The sequence below is a fragment of the Perkinsus marinus genome, assembly GCF_000006405.1.
Source record: "Perkinsus marinus ATCC 50983 genomic scaffold scf_1104296927884, whole genome shotgun sequence".
Taxonomy (NCBI): Eukaryota; Perkinsozoa; order Perkinsida; family Perkinsidae; genus Perkinsus; species Perkinsus marinus.
Window position 1 is genome coordinate 5,413 of NW_003217015.1, and position 16,507 is coordinate 21,919.

The 16,507-nt window shown below is 49.3% G+C and overlaps 4 protein-coding genes across 4 annotated transcripts; 3 read left to right on the forward strand and 1 right to left on the reverse strand.

Annotated features, from left to right (window-relative positions):
* Window positions 1-43: 43 nt before the first annotated feature.
* Pmar_PMAR010032 (helicase, putative) lies at window positions 44-2,395 on the forward strand (the record flags this gene model as incomplete). The annotated part of the gene is made up of 14 exons (XM_002788456.1): window positions 44-74; window positions 108-337; window positions 384-516; window positions 557-661; window positions 711-853; window positions 903-1,069; window positions 1,270-1,354; window positions 1,406-1,489; window positions 1,542-1,625; window positions 1,674-1,735; window positions 1,785-1,863; window positions 1,909-2,095; window positions 2,146-2,242; window positions 2,292-2,395. 14 exons carry the CDS (start codon window positions 44-46, stop codon window positions 2,299-2,301), a joined length of 1,497 nt encoding a protein of 498 aa, XP_002788502.1. The 3' UTR covers window positions 2,302-2,395.
* Window positions 2,396-3,574: 1,179 nt separating this feature from the next.
* Pmar_PMAR010033 (conserved hypothetical protein) lies at window positions 3,575-5,226 on the forward strand (the record flags this gene model as incomplete). Its single annotated transcript, XM_002788457.1, has 10 exons — window positions 3,575-3,721; window positions 3,769-3,836; window positions 3,889-3,956; window positions 3,998-4,079; window positions 4,128-4,202; window positions 4,254-4,298; window positions 4,512-4,642; window positions 4,710-4,825; window positions 4,873-5,007; window positions 5,053-5,226. The coding sequence occupies exons 1-10, from the start codon at window positions 3,614-3,616 to the stop codon at window positions 5,224-5,226; spliced, it is 1,002 nt and encodes a 333-aa protein (XP_002788503.1). The 5' UTR covers window positions 3,575-3,613.
* A 287-nt stretch (window positions 5,227-5,513) lies between these two features.
* On the forward strand, window positions 5,514-6,631 carry Pmar_PMAR010034 (hypothetical protein; the record flags this gene model as incomplete). The annotated part of the gene is made up of 7 exons (XM_002788458.1): window positions 5,514-5,684; window positions 5,729-5,832; window positions 5,876-6,023; window positions 6,071-6,199; window positions 6,247-6,327; window positions 6,381-6,468; window positions 6,492-6,631. The coding sequence occupies 7 exons, from the start codon at window positions 5,514-5,516 to the stop codon at window positions 6,629-6,631; spliced, it is 861 nt and encodes a 286-aa protein (XP_002788504.1).
* Window positions 6,632-10,830: 4,199 nt separating this feature from the next.
* On the reverse strand, window positions 10,831-13,214 carry Pmar_PMAR010035 (hypothetical protein; the record flags this gene model as incomplete). The annotated part of the gene is made up of 11 exons (XM_002788459.1): window positions 10,831-10,966; window positions 11,019-11,103; window positions 11,584-11,665; window positions 11,714-11,831; window positions 11,874-11,918; window positions 12,002-12,129; window positions 12,443-12,532; window positions 12,573-12,648; window positions 12,692-12,790; window positions 12,881-12,968; window positions 13,097-13,214. The coding sequence occupies 11 exons, from the start codon at window positions 13,212-13,214 to the stop codon at window positions 10,831-10,833; spliced, it is 1,065 nt and encodes a 354-aa protein (XP_002788505.1).
* Window positions 13,215-16,507: the final 3,293 nt, after the last annotated feature.

The window sequence follows — 16,507 nt, forward strand, 5'->3', positions numbered from 1 at the left end:
TTTTTGGAAATTCTCATAATTTTAGCGGCACATGTTGTTGAGCATGTGCATATTCCCCCTCGCTGGTGGTAGCCGTAGTGGCGTGAAACTCTGTGATGGCTGTTCAGGTGTTGACCCCAACTACCTACTCGAGAGGAGTTTCTCACAGTTCCAGAAGGACAAGGGCTGCATAGCGGCCAAGGAGAAGGTAGTTCATCTGGGGATAATTTCGTGGCGCGTGACGGTGGTTTGCCCTGATCAGCATTCGGAATTGAGCCATAAGTTGGAGGATGCCACTGAGGAGCTGAATAAGGTCACTGCTGATGCCTCAAAGAAGATGAACTTTGATGTTAAAATGGTAGCAGTGCTCCGTCCTACTGTGGGAGATTCAGGCCTGCCCTTAGGCATTGACAGACGCCTTCCAAGCTGATCAAGAGCTGGCCAATGCTATCGAGGAGCGCAGGAAGATATTAACTTTGCCCAAGTACGCCATTCCCTTCATGAACCCTGGCAGGCTCATCAGTCTGTCGAAGAATGGTAAGTGTGGTATTGGCGTGAAGTGACGGAGGAGTGGTAGGAGCAGGTGATTGGGCTATGGTTATCAAGTGTGACAAGTTGGCTGAGGATAAAGGGGCGGCTGATCTCGATAACAGCTACGTTGTTGATTGCATTGATGGTAGTAGTAGTAGTCAGGTCGCTCAATGTGACGGTCTTCAACCATGTCATTTCAGAGGAGGGCATTGTTCGAAGTGTTCCTCTGAGGGCCCTTCATAAGATCAGTAGGATCAGAGGGCAGCTGCCACAGGCGGCTCAGGAGGCCCACAACCGTACGGAAGCTGTGAAGACCCAATGCAAGAATATGCTGAAGGCCATTGTAACAGGAGTGGACACAAATAGGATTGATCATATTATGCTTTGCTCAGCTAAACCATGACAACTTCAAGGCTCACGGACTGCCCGAGCTTGACCCGGTTAATGAGATGAAGATCGATGGTGAGGAGTTCAGTGAGGTCTCGAAGAAGATGAAGAATGCAGAAAACGCAAAGTTGTCGAACCGCCTTATGACGGTGCCCCAAGCAGAGCGATCTCAGTAAGTGCCGGCTCGGGCTGGCTTTGCAGCGTGGTACCTTTTTAAAAATTATCAGCAATTTCATCGAAATTTTTCGGGTCACTGCTTGAAAACAGTCGGGAAAAAATTGATAAAGGGGTATGTCTTCTAAAAAAATCGAGAAAATTATCAAAAATTTCAGAAAAAACATCAAATGTATTCGGAAAGTTTTGTATGTATAGGCTTATGGACCTCTTCACGAAACGAGTCCATCTTCATGAGGAGCAGACTAAGTGCGCGGACATCTTGAAAAATCAAAACACTGTGGTAAGTCCAGGAGACGGCGACCTTGACAGGTATTCATGGTTCTTCTCTTAGATCCTCCGTGATGAGCTAAGATCGATGAAGCGTGTCTTGCGTCGGCTGGGCTTCGTGGATAGGAATAATGTCGTCCTCGAGAAGGTGGAGGCGGCCTGCTGCTGTTGGGACGCCTGGTTAGTGTTGTTGGTTGTAGGGAAAGTTGGCGTGTGAGATCTCCTCGTGCGACGAGATCCTCCTCACTGAATTGGTCTTCAACAACGTCTTTGAAGGGATGTCGGTAGGTCTCCTCATTATCATTATTTAGTGACACTTCTGGTTCTGCCAGGCCGAGCATATCGCCGCTCTCTGTTCGTGTTTGATCCTGGACGAGAAGTCGGAAGATGCCACGTAGGGGCTGCTGGGCGATTTCGATACCGCACTTTCGTCACATCATCAGGACGCCCGAGAACGCTGATTTGGCGAAGGCTTTGGACAAAATGAAGGTCATTGCTCAGGACGTGGCCACGGTCATGGCGGTACTTACCAGGAGTCGTCGGTGAGGCAATATCCCGTCCTTGTAGGAATGCAAAGTGGCTGGGGTCGACACCAGCACCTACGTGGAGGACCACATACGACCGCAGCTGGTCCCAGCAGTCGTGGCTTGGATGGAGGGGAAGCCTTTCAAGGACATCATGCAGACCGTTGAGATGTACGAAGGCAGCGTCGTCCGAGTCATGAGGCGCCTTGAGGAGCTACTGAGGGAACTAGGTAAGTGGTCGTAGGTTGTGAGGTTTGTAATAATGGAGTTGTCCTGATAGGAATGGCGGCTAAGTTGATCGGCCACAAGGAGTTGGAGGAGAAGATGGTCGAAGGCCGGACTAAGCTGCGGAGAGGCATTGTATTCAGCGCTAGTCTGTAGGATGGGAGAGGCGACATGTAGGGCGCGCTGATGTGTTGCGAGCAGGTACTTGTAGAAATACTGATACCATCTCGCGGCCTCATCGTGGCCTGGTTTCGAGGACCCCCGCGCTAAACGTTCATTACCTTTCCTGATCTACCTCTATAACCTTTCGTGTGTGTTGTGTTGGTCAGTCTCGGCTTTCGAGTGGGGTTCGCATTGTAATCTTATGGCACCACATAGAGGACAGAGCTATGGTTATATGACCCTGTAAAGAGCACCGTCGGGCCGTCCCTTTTTTCATCAGGAATTGTATGCGCCTATTCATGCTCACAACTCCCATCGCAGACACGGTCCCTCGGAGCTTGATGGGAGACTATTTTGCCCTGCAGATTTTTTTCCATGTCCTCGACGCCTCCCTGTCCTACGCCGACTCCTACGTGCTGAAGTACGCTGGCTTGTCTACCTCCATCTAAGGAACGTTGCTACTGTGATCATCGCTGTTTGTAATTTGTCACCATGGTTCCTTTGGTGCCTCTTTAAGGCTGTGGCTAATGCTGCTCTTGTGTCTTTTCTGGCGACTTGCACTGGTCCAGTATTCCTCGTCGCCGTTGGAGGCGTCATAGTATTCAGCATACCTCCTGCCAAATACGGCTCGATGTGTTGTCAGAGAGATGGTCTTACCACTGACGGGCTGGGCATAGCCCTTTGCTGGAGGATCGTGCCCCTCCTGGTCTTTGCTGGCTTGCTGTTGAGTTCGATGGTCCTCATCAGAGCACCGGAGCAGAAGGGATGTTGGCTTGGCCCGATACTACCAACTTGAGAGCCGTTGTGTGCTACTTGCATTACCATTCCTCTCCTTAATCGCATCGGATGTTTCCTATGGCGCATGCCGCCGTAGCTCAAGTCATCGTCCTTATCATCGATGGGTCCTGGTGGGGTATATCTGATCATCGCCCTGCGATCTTCGCAGCGAGTGGTATGTACTCGGCGGTGTCTGCTCTCCTAGTTCAGTCTAGTTGCACATTGAGTGGTATCTCAGAAGCCATCTGACTCGGTATATTCCCCTAAGTGGACAACAACATCATAACTAGTGGGTATTGATGATGAACAGTCGATTGTGGTTGGTGATGACCTGATGGGAATCCCCGAGATGTCAGTGGTCCCTCCGAGAGGTCCAGTAGAATACATTTGTGGCCGGTCGTGACGGAGTATTGGGGTCGGTCGTATTAGTTCTGCGTTGTTTATATTTCTATCAGAGTAGAATCGACAGTGTTTCCATACCCTCTCTCTTGAGTCGAATTGTCCCCTTCTCCCGTATCATCTGCTCACGTCCAACGAGTTTCTTTCTTCCCTTGAGGTCGTCACTATAAAGGACTCCGTCGAGCATGCAACAGGGCGCGCAGGCCTACGACACTGTAGAGGAGGTCCTCGAGGAGCTCGACGATGACGGCGTCGTCTGTGACGTTTGCCTTATACAAGACCAAGACGATGAGGTGAGCCGTCATTGATCACCCTAACCGTGCTCAGTATTGCATCCCAGGACGGCAACCCGAACCTCATCCTTATCTGTGACGCCTGTGAAGCCGCGGTCCACCAGGATTGCTATGCGTAAGCTCCTCTTTCCCACTGTTGGGCCGGCGAGGTGCTGCCTTCCTATCAGTATAGCACGTGTGCCCAAAGGGGCATGGTATTGCGACTTCTGCACATACGCTCGAGAGAACAGCATCAGTAGGGCGACGTATGCCACGCTCTGTGAAGTTCAGTATCAGGCGAGGACGAGGCGAGGAGGGAACGGCAATGTTTGTTGTGTCCGCGGCGAACGGGGGCTCTCCTCAGGATCAAAGGTGGCACGTGAGTTCATGCTTTGTCGCATCACCCGCTATTGATCTTCGGCTGTAGGTTTGGAGGGTATTGGATCCACGCCGCCTGCGCTTGGTGGATACCCGAGTGCAGCATTCAGGAGGGGAGATACGGGTGAGGTCAAGCCCCTGCCACGACGAGGATGATGATAATGCCAATTGACAGGTACATATCTTTGGACGCGGCCTCTATGCGGAATCTACAAGAAAGGTAAGCTGCTTATCCTCCCTATACCGAACTCCATTATCTCGATTGGGATAGTTGTTGGAACTCACCAGGACCAACACAAGGCTCTGTCGCCCCCCGTCAGTAACTTCCAATTGGGACTACTTCATTTCCCTTGGGCGTGTGCTACAACTTCGCCTGGAACTCGTCAATGTTAAGGCATTGACTATTGAGGCTGATCAGTGGTGTTGTTATCAGATTTGAAGCGGTCTGTGATGTCTGTCATCTCCCTCATGTTGGAGCTGTACTTCAGTGCTCCGCAAAAGGCTGTTACCGAGGCTTCCACGTCCCCTGCGCACGTGCTATGAACTATGCTCTCGATCTAGTAGGTAGGCATATCTTTTCTGGGGAATCTTGAGGTTGAGCGGGGAGGATACGGGATAAGTCCCTTTGTAGCCGAAGCTGATCACATACACGACGACGAGGAGGGTGATGTCATCCTCCCTTTGAAGGCGTACTGCGATAAGCACCGTCACGAGGCCTATCCTGACGAGCCTCGCTTCAAGCGATGGGTGAGGACTCATCCCGGCCCGGTTGGTCCGCATCATATCATCTTCAGAAGTCCGATCAGCGACAACGCGTCTGCTACGTACAGAATTTGATCAATCGGAATCGTACAATACTCATTGATATGAAACAGAACCTCAAGGACCGCAGTAGATGGGCACTACTGATAAACCAAATGCTCCTCCAAGTGAGGAGTCACCACTCCCTTTGGCCCCTCATCGCTGCTTTTTAGGAATTCGATGGTAACGCGAACGAGATTGAACGGGTGTTGTCATGGCCAACGAATAAGCACAAGTCGCGGCATCATCACCATTATCATCATGATGATGATCATCATCATCAGATGGAGGATGCTCGTGAAGATGTAGAGGAGGAGGAGGGGGAGCGGACCACCTCCCAGGAGTGATGGAAAAATTCTCCATCCTTTACCTCGTCAGAACTACTTTCTATTCGTACCAATCAATTCACTTTCCATCTTCTCACCTCTTTCCGCGTTTGTCAATTACCATCGACTGACTCTGGCGCTCAGCACCGTATAGTTGCTGATGAGCACCAACGTGAACAAGCCGACGAGATCATCCATAGCGAGATCGTAGGGCCTATCTAGGCATCGACTGAACGTAGCGCTGCTTCAGGAGGAAGCATTCTACAGCTAATGAGGAGGGAGATGATCGAAGGACTCCTCGAACCCCAATGCAGCTGATAGCAGAGGACGATAGCTCCTGGGATGAGGGCACAATAGGAGAAGCACGCCAACGTGGGGGTTCGAGTGGTCGCCAGTGGTGGAGTGGATTCATGTTAGCTCCAGTGAAGGAACGATCCTCTGCCTCGGCCCGTGCTGGAAGAGCCGGTATCGACCCAACGGTGAAGTGAAGCCTCTTCCATCTCGGTATTAAACAACTTGATAGGTCCTGGCTTTCGCTGAGTGGTTGTCTGATCTCCGCTCGTTGAGTCAAGAGGACGAAAGGGCGACTGGTGCAGCAATGAGACAGTGTGGGAGGGAGGCGAAGATGTAAGGGTTAATGGTCTTCCTCTACGAGCACACGCTTGTGCAGCCAACGTAACGCGGTCGACCTGCTCCGGCGGGACCTGAATACACTCAGTAGCACATGGCAGCAACAGTTCGAGGCGGCATTCAAGGCACTGGAGGTGGCCAGTAAGGATATTACAACGCTGAAGAAGTCGCGGAACAAATTCGAGGATGTGAGAATGGATGTTGAAGGTCTGCTGGGGAGCTCGTCGTGCCTCAGAGCGTGAGGCAGGAGATGGCCTCTCTAGTGGGAATATTATCAGGCATGAACAGGGAGATCAAAATGCTGCGAGAAGAGCGTCACGAACATGCTGCTAGCGTGAGTAAACAAGTGGACCAGCTGAGGACAGTAAGACCAGTACGGGTTTCCTTTCCCTGGGGAAATGTGTATGTCAGGAACTCGCAGACCTCCGTCAAGATCTAGATGAACACTGCAAGGAGTGCAAGGGGAGGGAGGGAAGGCAGTCGCAGCAAGTGGTAGGTCCTAGCCTTGCAGGGATGGTTGGTTATCTTGTTGGCTGCTTTCACAGGGCGGAGATGGCAGCAGCGATAATGCCCCGACCAGACAGAGAGCGGAATCGCCATTCAAGAAGGCGCTGCCCATGCAGCGTTCCGAAGGTGGGGGGTCCGGAAGGTTTCAGCCAGCCAGCGATTGATCATCGACAGGTTTCCCGTCCCCATTGGACTCCAACACGCCGAGAACGAGCCGAATCAACCCCAACACTCCCAGAGCTACGAGGACCAGCTCTGCCCCATGGGGTTTAGCAGCCCCGCTCGGTAGAGCTAGGTAGACCCCGCAAAAAGAACACTAAGTTGCCTCAGCAGATACAACGGGATCGTATACCGCTCGGATGGGCAGTAGCTGGGTTCCTAGCTACACCATTGCAGCGCCAGCGAACAACAGCATCGACCTCACTTCTTTTGACGGGAACGAAAGGGTAACCCGATTGCTTACTGCGTCATGTCACGGCTCTTTGCCAGGCTAAGCTGGTCTCAATGAACCACCGCCCGGCAGATGTCGTTTATCCGTCATCACGTTATACTTCTGCTCATACGGCTGCTCCTTACACGCAGTCGGGATCACCTTATGTCAGGGTCAATGTGGCTGTCAATCGAGCCTCTTCACAGGCTTGAGAAACATGATTGATAGCGTCCATGCTGCATGAGTGTACAACTGCTGCTAACGCAAGTTCGTGTTCTAGTACGGGGCTTTGTCATAGCGTGTTGTCGGCAAGAGAAACTCGAAAGGCAAGCCCTCACGCTCCAAAGACATGAATAATGTCGCTTATTAAAGCAACCACTTATTCAACTGAAAGCGCAGCACAACGATAGCCACGCTGCAAGTACTCGTTAATCGTGCCCTTTCAACCATTTATTGACGAGGGAGCCAGTCTGAGTGCTTGTCGAGCAGTGATCAATACTCCCATGCATATCTTGTCGCTCCGTGTGAAGTTATCATCAACTCTTGCTGAGCAACACGAGCCAGCTGTACTCGGAGACATACTGAGAGTCACTATGAGGACTCAGCGACTCACACTGGTTCGACACCGCCGTCAACATTTAGGCGTCGGTCGCTTCGCATGAATCTTGTCGAGTCAACTGACGGCTTCTCTACCGTCCTGTATGATGACTTAGCTCATCACTATCCCAGAACGCGCTTTAGTAGGATCATTGAATTCTTGATGGAGTTCTGTGCATCACTCGTGCCTTCGTGTCGGTAAATAGTTCACTGAACTACTCAACACAAACCACCACCACCACTATTGTTACAACAATACATGAGCGACGTGCGGTAACTCCTTACTCGACTCCTGATATTGGGGGCTCCAAGTGGCTGAGGACTAAAGGGATCCACACATAGCCGAAAAATTGGTTCGGGCACCGGTCAGTGTTCCTGGCAAACTCCTCGAACATAGCTTGGAAATCAATATTAGCTTGTTGCTCGCGCTGCGCCTCGATGGTCTCGGGCCTGAAAATTTCGGCTGCAGATGAATTCCATAGCATGCAGCTACCTGACGAAGCTGATGCGCCTCCTCCGCGATCGAACGGGATACACTAACGCGGGCTGCTGTCCTATAGTCGGCCTGGCACCCGTTACGGTGTGTCTCCTTGCAGATGCTAACAAATCACAGCAAACAGTGTGGTGACGCGTCGTGGCAGCTTTCTCTCCCAATAAATCTTCGAGGCACCTCAAAACTCGGAGAATCGCGCCATCAGAACGATGCTTACGACGTATGATCGTATGTTTTCTCTGCGATCTTCTCGCTTCGCCACTGGTTTCGATAGCAGGGCTCACGCTAACGGTGCCGTGCTTCCTCCGGGAGCGAGCAGGCATCGTCTTACTCACAGCAGCCCTGAGGTGAATGAGCGATTAAATGGAGAATAAACAACTGTCAGTCTTAATGGATGAACTCCGTTATGGCTGGAAGCTCACCTGCGGAAGGGGGCAGGTTCTGCATTTTCCGGGGATTGACTCCTCTCAGGAATCTCTGGCAGATTCTCAAGCAGAGCTGTCCTGGTCATGATTGTGCTGGGAATAGCTTGGACGCTCTCTGGTGGTATATACAGTGCGGCAGCAATCGTCTCGAGCAACTGTGGGAAGTCGCATTGGCAAGACCATGCTCGGATCCGATACTCTTCTATGGGTATGATGAACTATCGATGCCCCCTCCTATGCGCGTTTGTGTAGATTTTACCGTGAAAGTTGAGCACGATGAATACTTTTTCGTCTGCTCACTTACCACTGTGAATCTCTCTAAGTCATATTTGTTCATGATAGCTGTGATATCCACGCACGTGTGACCATCGGGAGAGTCAATAAAAGATTCAACCTAGGTCACCATATGGCATCGATGATTACTGAGTTTTTCCGTACCAGCTCTTTCCATTTGGTCCTGACCTCGTTCTGGAATCGATCACATGGTTCGACCTCCGTTTGCAAGCTGCCCCCTTTGCGAGCAATGTAAATAGAATATGCTGTAGCTGTGATGAATAGCCTGCCGATGAGGCCAAGACGGATGTCACCACTTTTCTCGCATCAAATGGACAGTTTATTGAAGTTTACGTCGAAGTTGGTAGTCTTGAACGACGTCGGAAAAAGGGTATTGCGCATGAAAAGTGTCACCGATCAGCAACACGACGAAACTAGATAGTTTAATAGCGAGCCAAAGGTACACTGACCGATCCAGAGTGCATCGTCTAGCATAGCCTGGCAACTGGTGCCGTCGGGACGAGGAGACACATTCCTCTCTAGAACAGTGTTGGAGTATATGTTTGGTTTCCTCAGCCGAGCTCAGGAGCTCCATCACTACATTATAAAGGGCTACGCACGACTTGGTTAATTCGCGCTACAAGTTTTCGCGCCGAAACTACAAAGAACCAACAAAAATTGTCACATTTTTTTCAGCATCCTTATATTGCCACCGACACATAGTTGACCATGCGCATATTCCCCATAGAATAATGAAATTCGACAGAGGGAATATTTGAATGCTCTTCGTATAGTCTTTCGAATCATCGCCAACCCCACCAGAATCAAACTAGGGGCTCACATAGCTCCTGTGATAATGAGGATGACCAACAAAGTGTTCACTGCAGACTTCCCGCTCGGTAACTCTCGTTCTCGCGGTATGAATACCTAACCCATTACACTGACAAAACACTGTGTGTAGTCCAGGGTGGTAGAATATGCACATGGTCAACAACAGCGTTGGTGACAATATCAAAATTAGTAGGAAAGTTTGAAAAATAATTGTAGTCTACAGCATTTCCAGGTCAAATTAATATTTTACCGACAAATTTAATTTTTTACCCATTTGGTTAATGTTTTACCCTTTTCGTTAACATTTTACCCATGGCTTCAAAGAAATACCAACAAAATTGATTTTATACCCGGTTAATTTGAAAGTTAAGGAGTTTAATTTAATGCCGTCATGGAATTCAACACCCCTCAACATTCGTGAAACGGTTCCAGAAGCTACATGTCGGTTGTAACTCATCTCATTAGCCATTCCACGGATAGTACTACGGCTCAGGGTATTTTTCCCGAATGAATGTACTTCCAGAAATAACGGGACAGGAAGGTCTTACTGCCCGTAAATCAAATCCTGCTGGTCTATGCAGCGACAGATTGTGTTAGATAGCGACGTCATACCAGGATTCCCCGTTTTGCTTGGCCTCGATAAGTCGTGTCGCTGTTTCAACGGTTATATTGGTATTATACTTGCCTCGCTTGACGCCTCTCTTGGGTCCCTCTTCCTGGGTTGTACAGGAATGGAAGCCGTGTGGGAAGAGTCGCTGGTCAACTCGCTGGCAGAAGATGTGGGCACTGTATAATCGACTACGCTGCTGGGCATCACGGAAAGATATTCAACCTGTTCTACTGTAGATTACCTAGGATTTCCATAGCTTTCCCGCAGGTTTTTCCGCTCTTCCCATACAAAGGGTGGTTCGAGGTTAACTCTGCACGCGCGCGTGACATCGCGTGCGCCCGTGGTTAAATTAAACTCCTTAACTTTCGAATTAACCGGGTATAAAATTAATTTTGTTGGTATTTCTTTAAAGCCATGGGTAAAATGTTAACGAAAAGGGCAAAACATTAATCAAATGGGTAAAAAATTAAATTTGTCGGTAAAATATTAATTTGACCTGGAAATGCTGTAAATCGATGCTTTGAACAGATATTTCTCGGTGGAATCCTCAAACTCACTGCAGAGATTATCGTGGTGATTAGCATGAGGGCCTGGGACACGACTTCGGACCAGTTGAAAAGATGGCTCCTCCATGGCCAGAATTTAAACTGCATTACGAGCGCAGCAGATATGATAATATCGAACAGGAGAATCTTCAGATATCTGAGAAGGACAAGTACGCGATTGCTACAAGTAAGGCGAGTATTGTCGCAATGACACGAGCCAAGAGCGCATAATGAGTTCCTGACAATTCCGGTCTGCTCAGCCTCATTTGATACTAATCAGTCGGTCATTTAACATACATGTCATCGACCTTGATGAACGGCACGAGAGATAGAGCCATATTCTGTGTAACAATGATGGTCGACCAGTAATAGCGGTCTTGGCGAAATCGGTAGAACAGGAATCGGAACCTCTTCATGTACCTGTGGCAGACGAGCTCAGCTGTGTTCAACTAGCCACCCGACGAGCACTCACGACGGGTCAGTTTCACAGAGCTCTCCAACCCATAGTGTAGCCCAGAAGACCAGACATACGAAGCCGATGACGTATATCAAGAGGCCTATACAGAAAAACATAGGGGAAACGGAAGGAATGCCCCTAGACGGGAGCATGCCATCCATCGAAAGACAGCTAAAATGCCGACAGATTAGCCACGAGAAACCAGTGTGTATCTCCACTAGAGACTGATCTACGATGTGATCAGCCGTCCTCCTTCGCTGAGGAATTCGGATATTGGACGACGACAGGTTTCAGCGTTACCGCACGGGAGAAAAGGAGCAACATATGTGAGGGCTCTATACACAGTCTGTATTGGAGTGCACTCATACCATGCCTCGATACAGACTAGCCCACTGAACCGTCCTTGTGTGAGCGAATATGCACATGTATTGGTGATAATGTGAAAATTCAGAGCAAATTTTGGAAAATCCTTGTTGTCCACCTCTACCCTAGATTGCGAGTGAATTCTCACTATGTAGTGAGGAAAGTCTTGCACTGAGTTGCAGAAACCAGACTTCTATTTCTCCAACACTGCCCTCACCAGCAATGCCGATGCCAACCATCGCCCAGTACTCCCCGCCCTCGCACAGCTGCTCAGGGTATTGGAGAACAGATTGGGCATCCTACAATGTTGGGATAGCAGTAGTGTAGGCCCAAGGGGGCCCACTTACCCTGCTAGGGTGAGAGAAGCACTGCAAGGGGGCCAATGATGATACCACGATGGGGATAAAGAGGGCCTGTGTTATCTGCCCTATGGAATTCGCCAGGCTCAAGTGCTCCCACTCGTAGCTGAAGGGACGGCTCTGTCAGCGAGAGAGGAGAAGCCCTTACTGCGTACCCCCGTCCAAAGCCACTGACGAGGCGATAACGCTTGAACTGAATACAGAACCATACAAGCGACATCATTCTGAGGGGGGGGGAGTGTCGAAACACCAAGGCTGACAAGCTAGACCGCTCACCCATAGAGGAATACGGGGATGAGCATACGGATGGTGTACGAGGCGAGAGGGGATATACCATTAGCCCAGCAGTCCAGGGACAGCACTTCGGTGAAGTCGAACAAGGCAAGCCGTAGAGCCTTCAGGAGCTGATCACACACGGCTGGTAACAAGACATCAATCATGAGGCGAACATGTCCATTTCCATACGGTGAGGCAGAGGTGTGTCAACTACATGTATAGGTGACGTTCGTGGAAATTTTGATAACATTCGAGGCAATTCTCATTAGTTTTTCTACACTTCTACCCAAATTTGTATATAAGCTGCTATAATTAGCGAGGAAACTCCTGAACTCAGCTGAGGAGAGCGAACAACACTGACGGTGACAAGCATAATGATGTAGTGCGAAATTCTCCACACACGCTGAGAAAGTCACATGAACAGACAATACACCGACCTACCGAGCTCCAAGAATTATCGTCTATCGAACTGATGTGCCACTCGAACAGGATGAGGCCGAATAGCGCCATCAGTTGAAGGTACTTTATAATCTGACAGGACCATAACACACGTCGGGGGGGAGTAACATACATGGCCAAGGGACATGGTGACACCAAGTAAGGTAGTCACTTGATGCAACATAGTGCTACCACCGGTCATGTGATAACTATAAGGGCTGGTATCATCAGCAGCTATGTTGCCGAACTCACGTAGCATAGCAGAATGCTGCCATAAGAACTAGCACGGCTATCAACGTGAGACGGTGGCTGGGGGAGCACTCTCGACAGGCACCATTGAAACGGAAGTATCTACGTTGGCAATGCCTGTCTTTGCTCAGCGTAATGCAATATAACGAGTAGATTCCTTCCCCTACAAGGAGACAATAGACAGCTACCCACCCTTCCTCGCACAGAGTGCATGCAGTGCCAGTCCGCCTGGCAGCACACTGACCAGCAGGCCCACCAGGGCACTCGAAATGGGACACACCTATTATCGTAAAGCATCATCATGATCATCATCCGAGGTAAGTCAAGTACTCAGACGAGCGCTGCATGGTCTATTGATACAGGAGCTGCATCGAGGTCGATCTCAGTCAGATGATCATACCAGCTTACATTTATAGGGTTGATATTTAGACGATACACTTGCCCACATACCGGGCCGTATGGAGGGTTGAGCATGGTACTCGGTGTCTGAGAACACAGGGCTCGAGGACAGCTTGGGAGGGAGCATACAAAGGACCCTCCTGAAAAATGAGGATCACCTCCTGCATGGGCATCTCCATCTGCCCAACCTCCTGGGCAGCTCATGCCGGATGGACACGGCTCGCATAAACTGGCACGGCAACAGGGCATCAACAATTTCGTGGGGAAGCTCTTACTTCACATCAGTTAGATGAAGATTGAAGTAGTATGCTTTGGAGGCTTCACAGTTGGCGTCAGACTCCCCGACAGCGCAGTGACTGTAGTAGCCGGGATTGCCTGGAATGTGAACGCTTGTACGAGCAGTGTTGGAGTATGAATATATGTTCGCTTTCCTCAGCTGAGCTTAGGAATTTCGTCACCATTTATAGGAGTTTGCATTCAAATCCAGTTAGGAAAAGTCCGCAGAAACCAATGAGAATCTTCCGAAATTTCCTCAGAATTTCCGTATCGTGTGGATATTTTCCCACATTGTAAACGATGAGCAAGGAAATAACTCAGCTGAGCTCACAATAACACTGTGTTGGTGAAATTGACCCTGTTGAAGCTGTTGTTGTGCTGGCCCGACCAGGGCAGTACTTGCCTATCAGTGAAGGGAACTCGGGACGGGAGAACATTTCGGCACTCACAGTAGCTCTGGCCTTCCACATCTTGGTACTCTCCAATGCCACATTGAAGACATTGAACACTACCAGCCTCGAGAGTGAAGGTTCCCAATGGACAAGGTGTGCCTACCTCTATGGTGTCGCAAGGAAAGATGCAATCAGAGTATTGTTTCCAGGTGTTGGGTGAGGCATACATTTCCTACACTCAGAAGCAGGGCTGCCCTCAATGTTTTGGAAGTAGCCAGGTTGGCACAATTGACAGTGGAAACTGGTGTTACCGTCCAGTATGGGAAAGGGTTGAATCATACCTGATCCATGCGATGGTCAACTTTATATACTGGTGACAATATGAGAGTTCTAAGGAAATTTTGCGAGATCCTTATTGGTCCCTGACAAGAACCAATGAGAATCTCGCCAAAAATCCTGACACGAACTTCCTGTTCACTTCTACTCGAATTTGCTATCAATTGGTGAGAAACACCTGAGCTCAGCAGAGGAAAGCAAACACATATTCCAACACTGTTGAGGAAACTCCACCGCCATACGTCATAGGGCGGCAGCTCGGTCGACTGAGTGCGAGACAACTAAGGGTTGCTGTCATGGAAAGAGTGAATAGTTTTGACCCGAAGGCACATTAATGGAATATATGTTCGCTTTCCTCAGCTGCGCTTAGAAGTTTCCTTATCAATTATCGAAGTTTACGTACGAATTCGGGTAGAAGTTCGCAAAAAAACAATCAGAATTTCCCATAATTCCCTCAGAATTTCCATATTGTGGTTGACCATGTGCATGATTTCCCCAACTGCCCCAATACTGTTGAAAATCTTACCCGCCGAGCACTTCATGCATTGGCCATCTCGGACCTCGGTACCGGGTGGACAATTCAAGCCGTATGCCGAGATGGTGTTGCCGAGCAGGACGATACATTTGACCCAAGGCATCGTATTCGCTTTCCTAGAGCGCTTGATTGTGATACGGAGTGTCGCGGGTAGCAGATCTTTTATGGCTTTTATTGATCCATCCCTGAGTGACCCTCAACTCACGACGCAAATCGTGGAATGACAAATGCGAAATCATTGTACAATATCAGCAGTTCTCAAGTGGGCATTGCATGGGGACTCTTCCTTAACACAGCCTCCCTCACAGGCCACCGAGACAATAGAGTGATCAACTTTAGTGCCGTTTATAGTCAATAACAGGCTCGTATTATACTCATCAGATACCTCCTGAGTGTCATACTCGATTACGAGGAAGGATTAGCATGGAGAGTGTCGCCATAAACTGGGGTATACGGCAGAGTGCCTGCCAACAGTCTCCGTCCCGATTCTAATCGGTTCTTTGAGTTTTCACTAAGAGCGGTGTTTGTACGGAACTGGGCAGTGCCGCCGTCGCATTAGCATCGCAAGGCCTGTATGATACGAATCAGTTGCAAGCTTTTGTCACAGGTGAGCGTCGGCCAGGAAATCCGAAGCCAACGAAATCCTTCTTGAGAAAGGACAAGCGTTCGGGTTGTTTCGAGACGAGTTTGATAGAAATCACTTCGCTAGCTCATTGAGTCGACTAAGCCGGGGAAAACGTTGCACTCTGAATTGACACACGCGAGAGAAATCCTCAACTCTAGTCTGAGACATTGCGTAACATTGAGATGACATGGAGCAGCCAGGGAGGAAAGACTCCTGCTAGTCAGACTTCCTTGAAGGGGTGCAGCGCGTAATAAATGGACCAGGTGAAACCTCACTCGCTAGAGAGGTAGTGAGAGTCTACTTCTACGCCTTGTCCCATCCAATGTAAACGCACAAGTTTGGCAGCTGCGTTACACGCAGGGGTATCAGCGTAAGGAAAAGTACCTAATTTTCGCTAACGACATCATGTGCTCCGAGTCGCCGATCATGTATGGTTTGAATGTTGTCACGATTCGTATCCAAACGGGAAGGCGGAGCGAAAGAGCTGAGCCTGTCCGAGTGGTCGATGACTAGAGAAAAAGACCATTTAAAATACAGCGGGTCTCCACTTTTCAAATCGTCGTCGATGGTGCACTCAGGACGGTAGCAGGAGGAAGCCTCACAGACCGAGACGGCATTGGACGGATGAGTAGCCATACCACCACAGGAAGGACTAGGTAAAGAACAGCCAGGCCGTGTGAACAAGACAGAGCTAGTGATGTGAGACCTGCATATGCATGCATTTATTGTACTATGCCGCCTCAATCGTAGGTAGACACTCTTCGTCACTAACCTGAGCAATGCAATCTAATTCGCGAATCCAGAGTCGGGACTCCCGATATGATTCTCAGATTATGATTGCAAGCAGTCCCCATTGAAACAGTACAAAAATAGGCATTTGTGTACATGTAGAGTGCATCCTACAAACCCCATTAAAAACATTCCTCGTCGTAGCAGTGACGCATTATCCCCAAGTATCAACAGTAGAGCAGTGCGGTACCCGCACGTTGCCGGTCTATAGCGTTTTTAGGTCAATTTGAAATACTAACCGCTTTTACAATAACATACTCATTTCTCTCCAGTTATTGTTTCCGATGCACTACTAAAATTTCCAAGGAATTATTTAGTCCACAACATACAAACCCATCTCAACGAAGTTATGCAGCAGGCCAACGCCCGTGGTCTCTTACGGACCATCGGACCTTTAACGTCTGGCCAGTGCGCACACAAAAGCTGCGTAATACGCTCGTATCGCCATGCATAATAATGGCTAAACA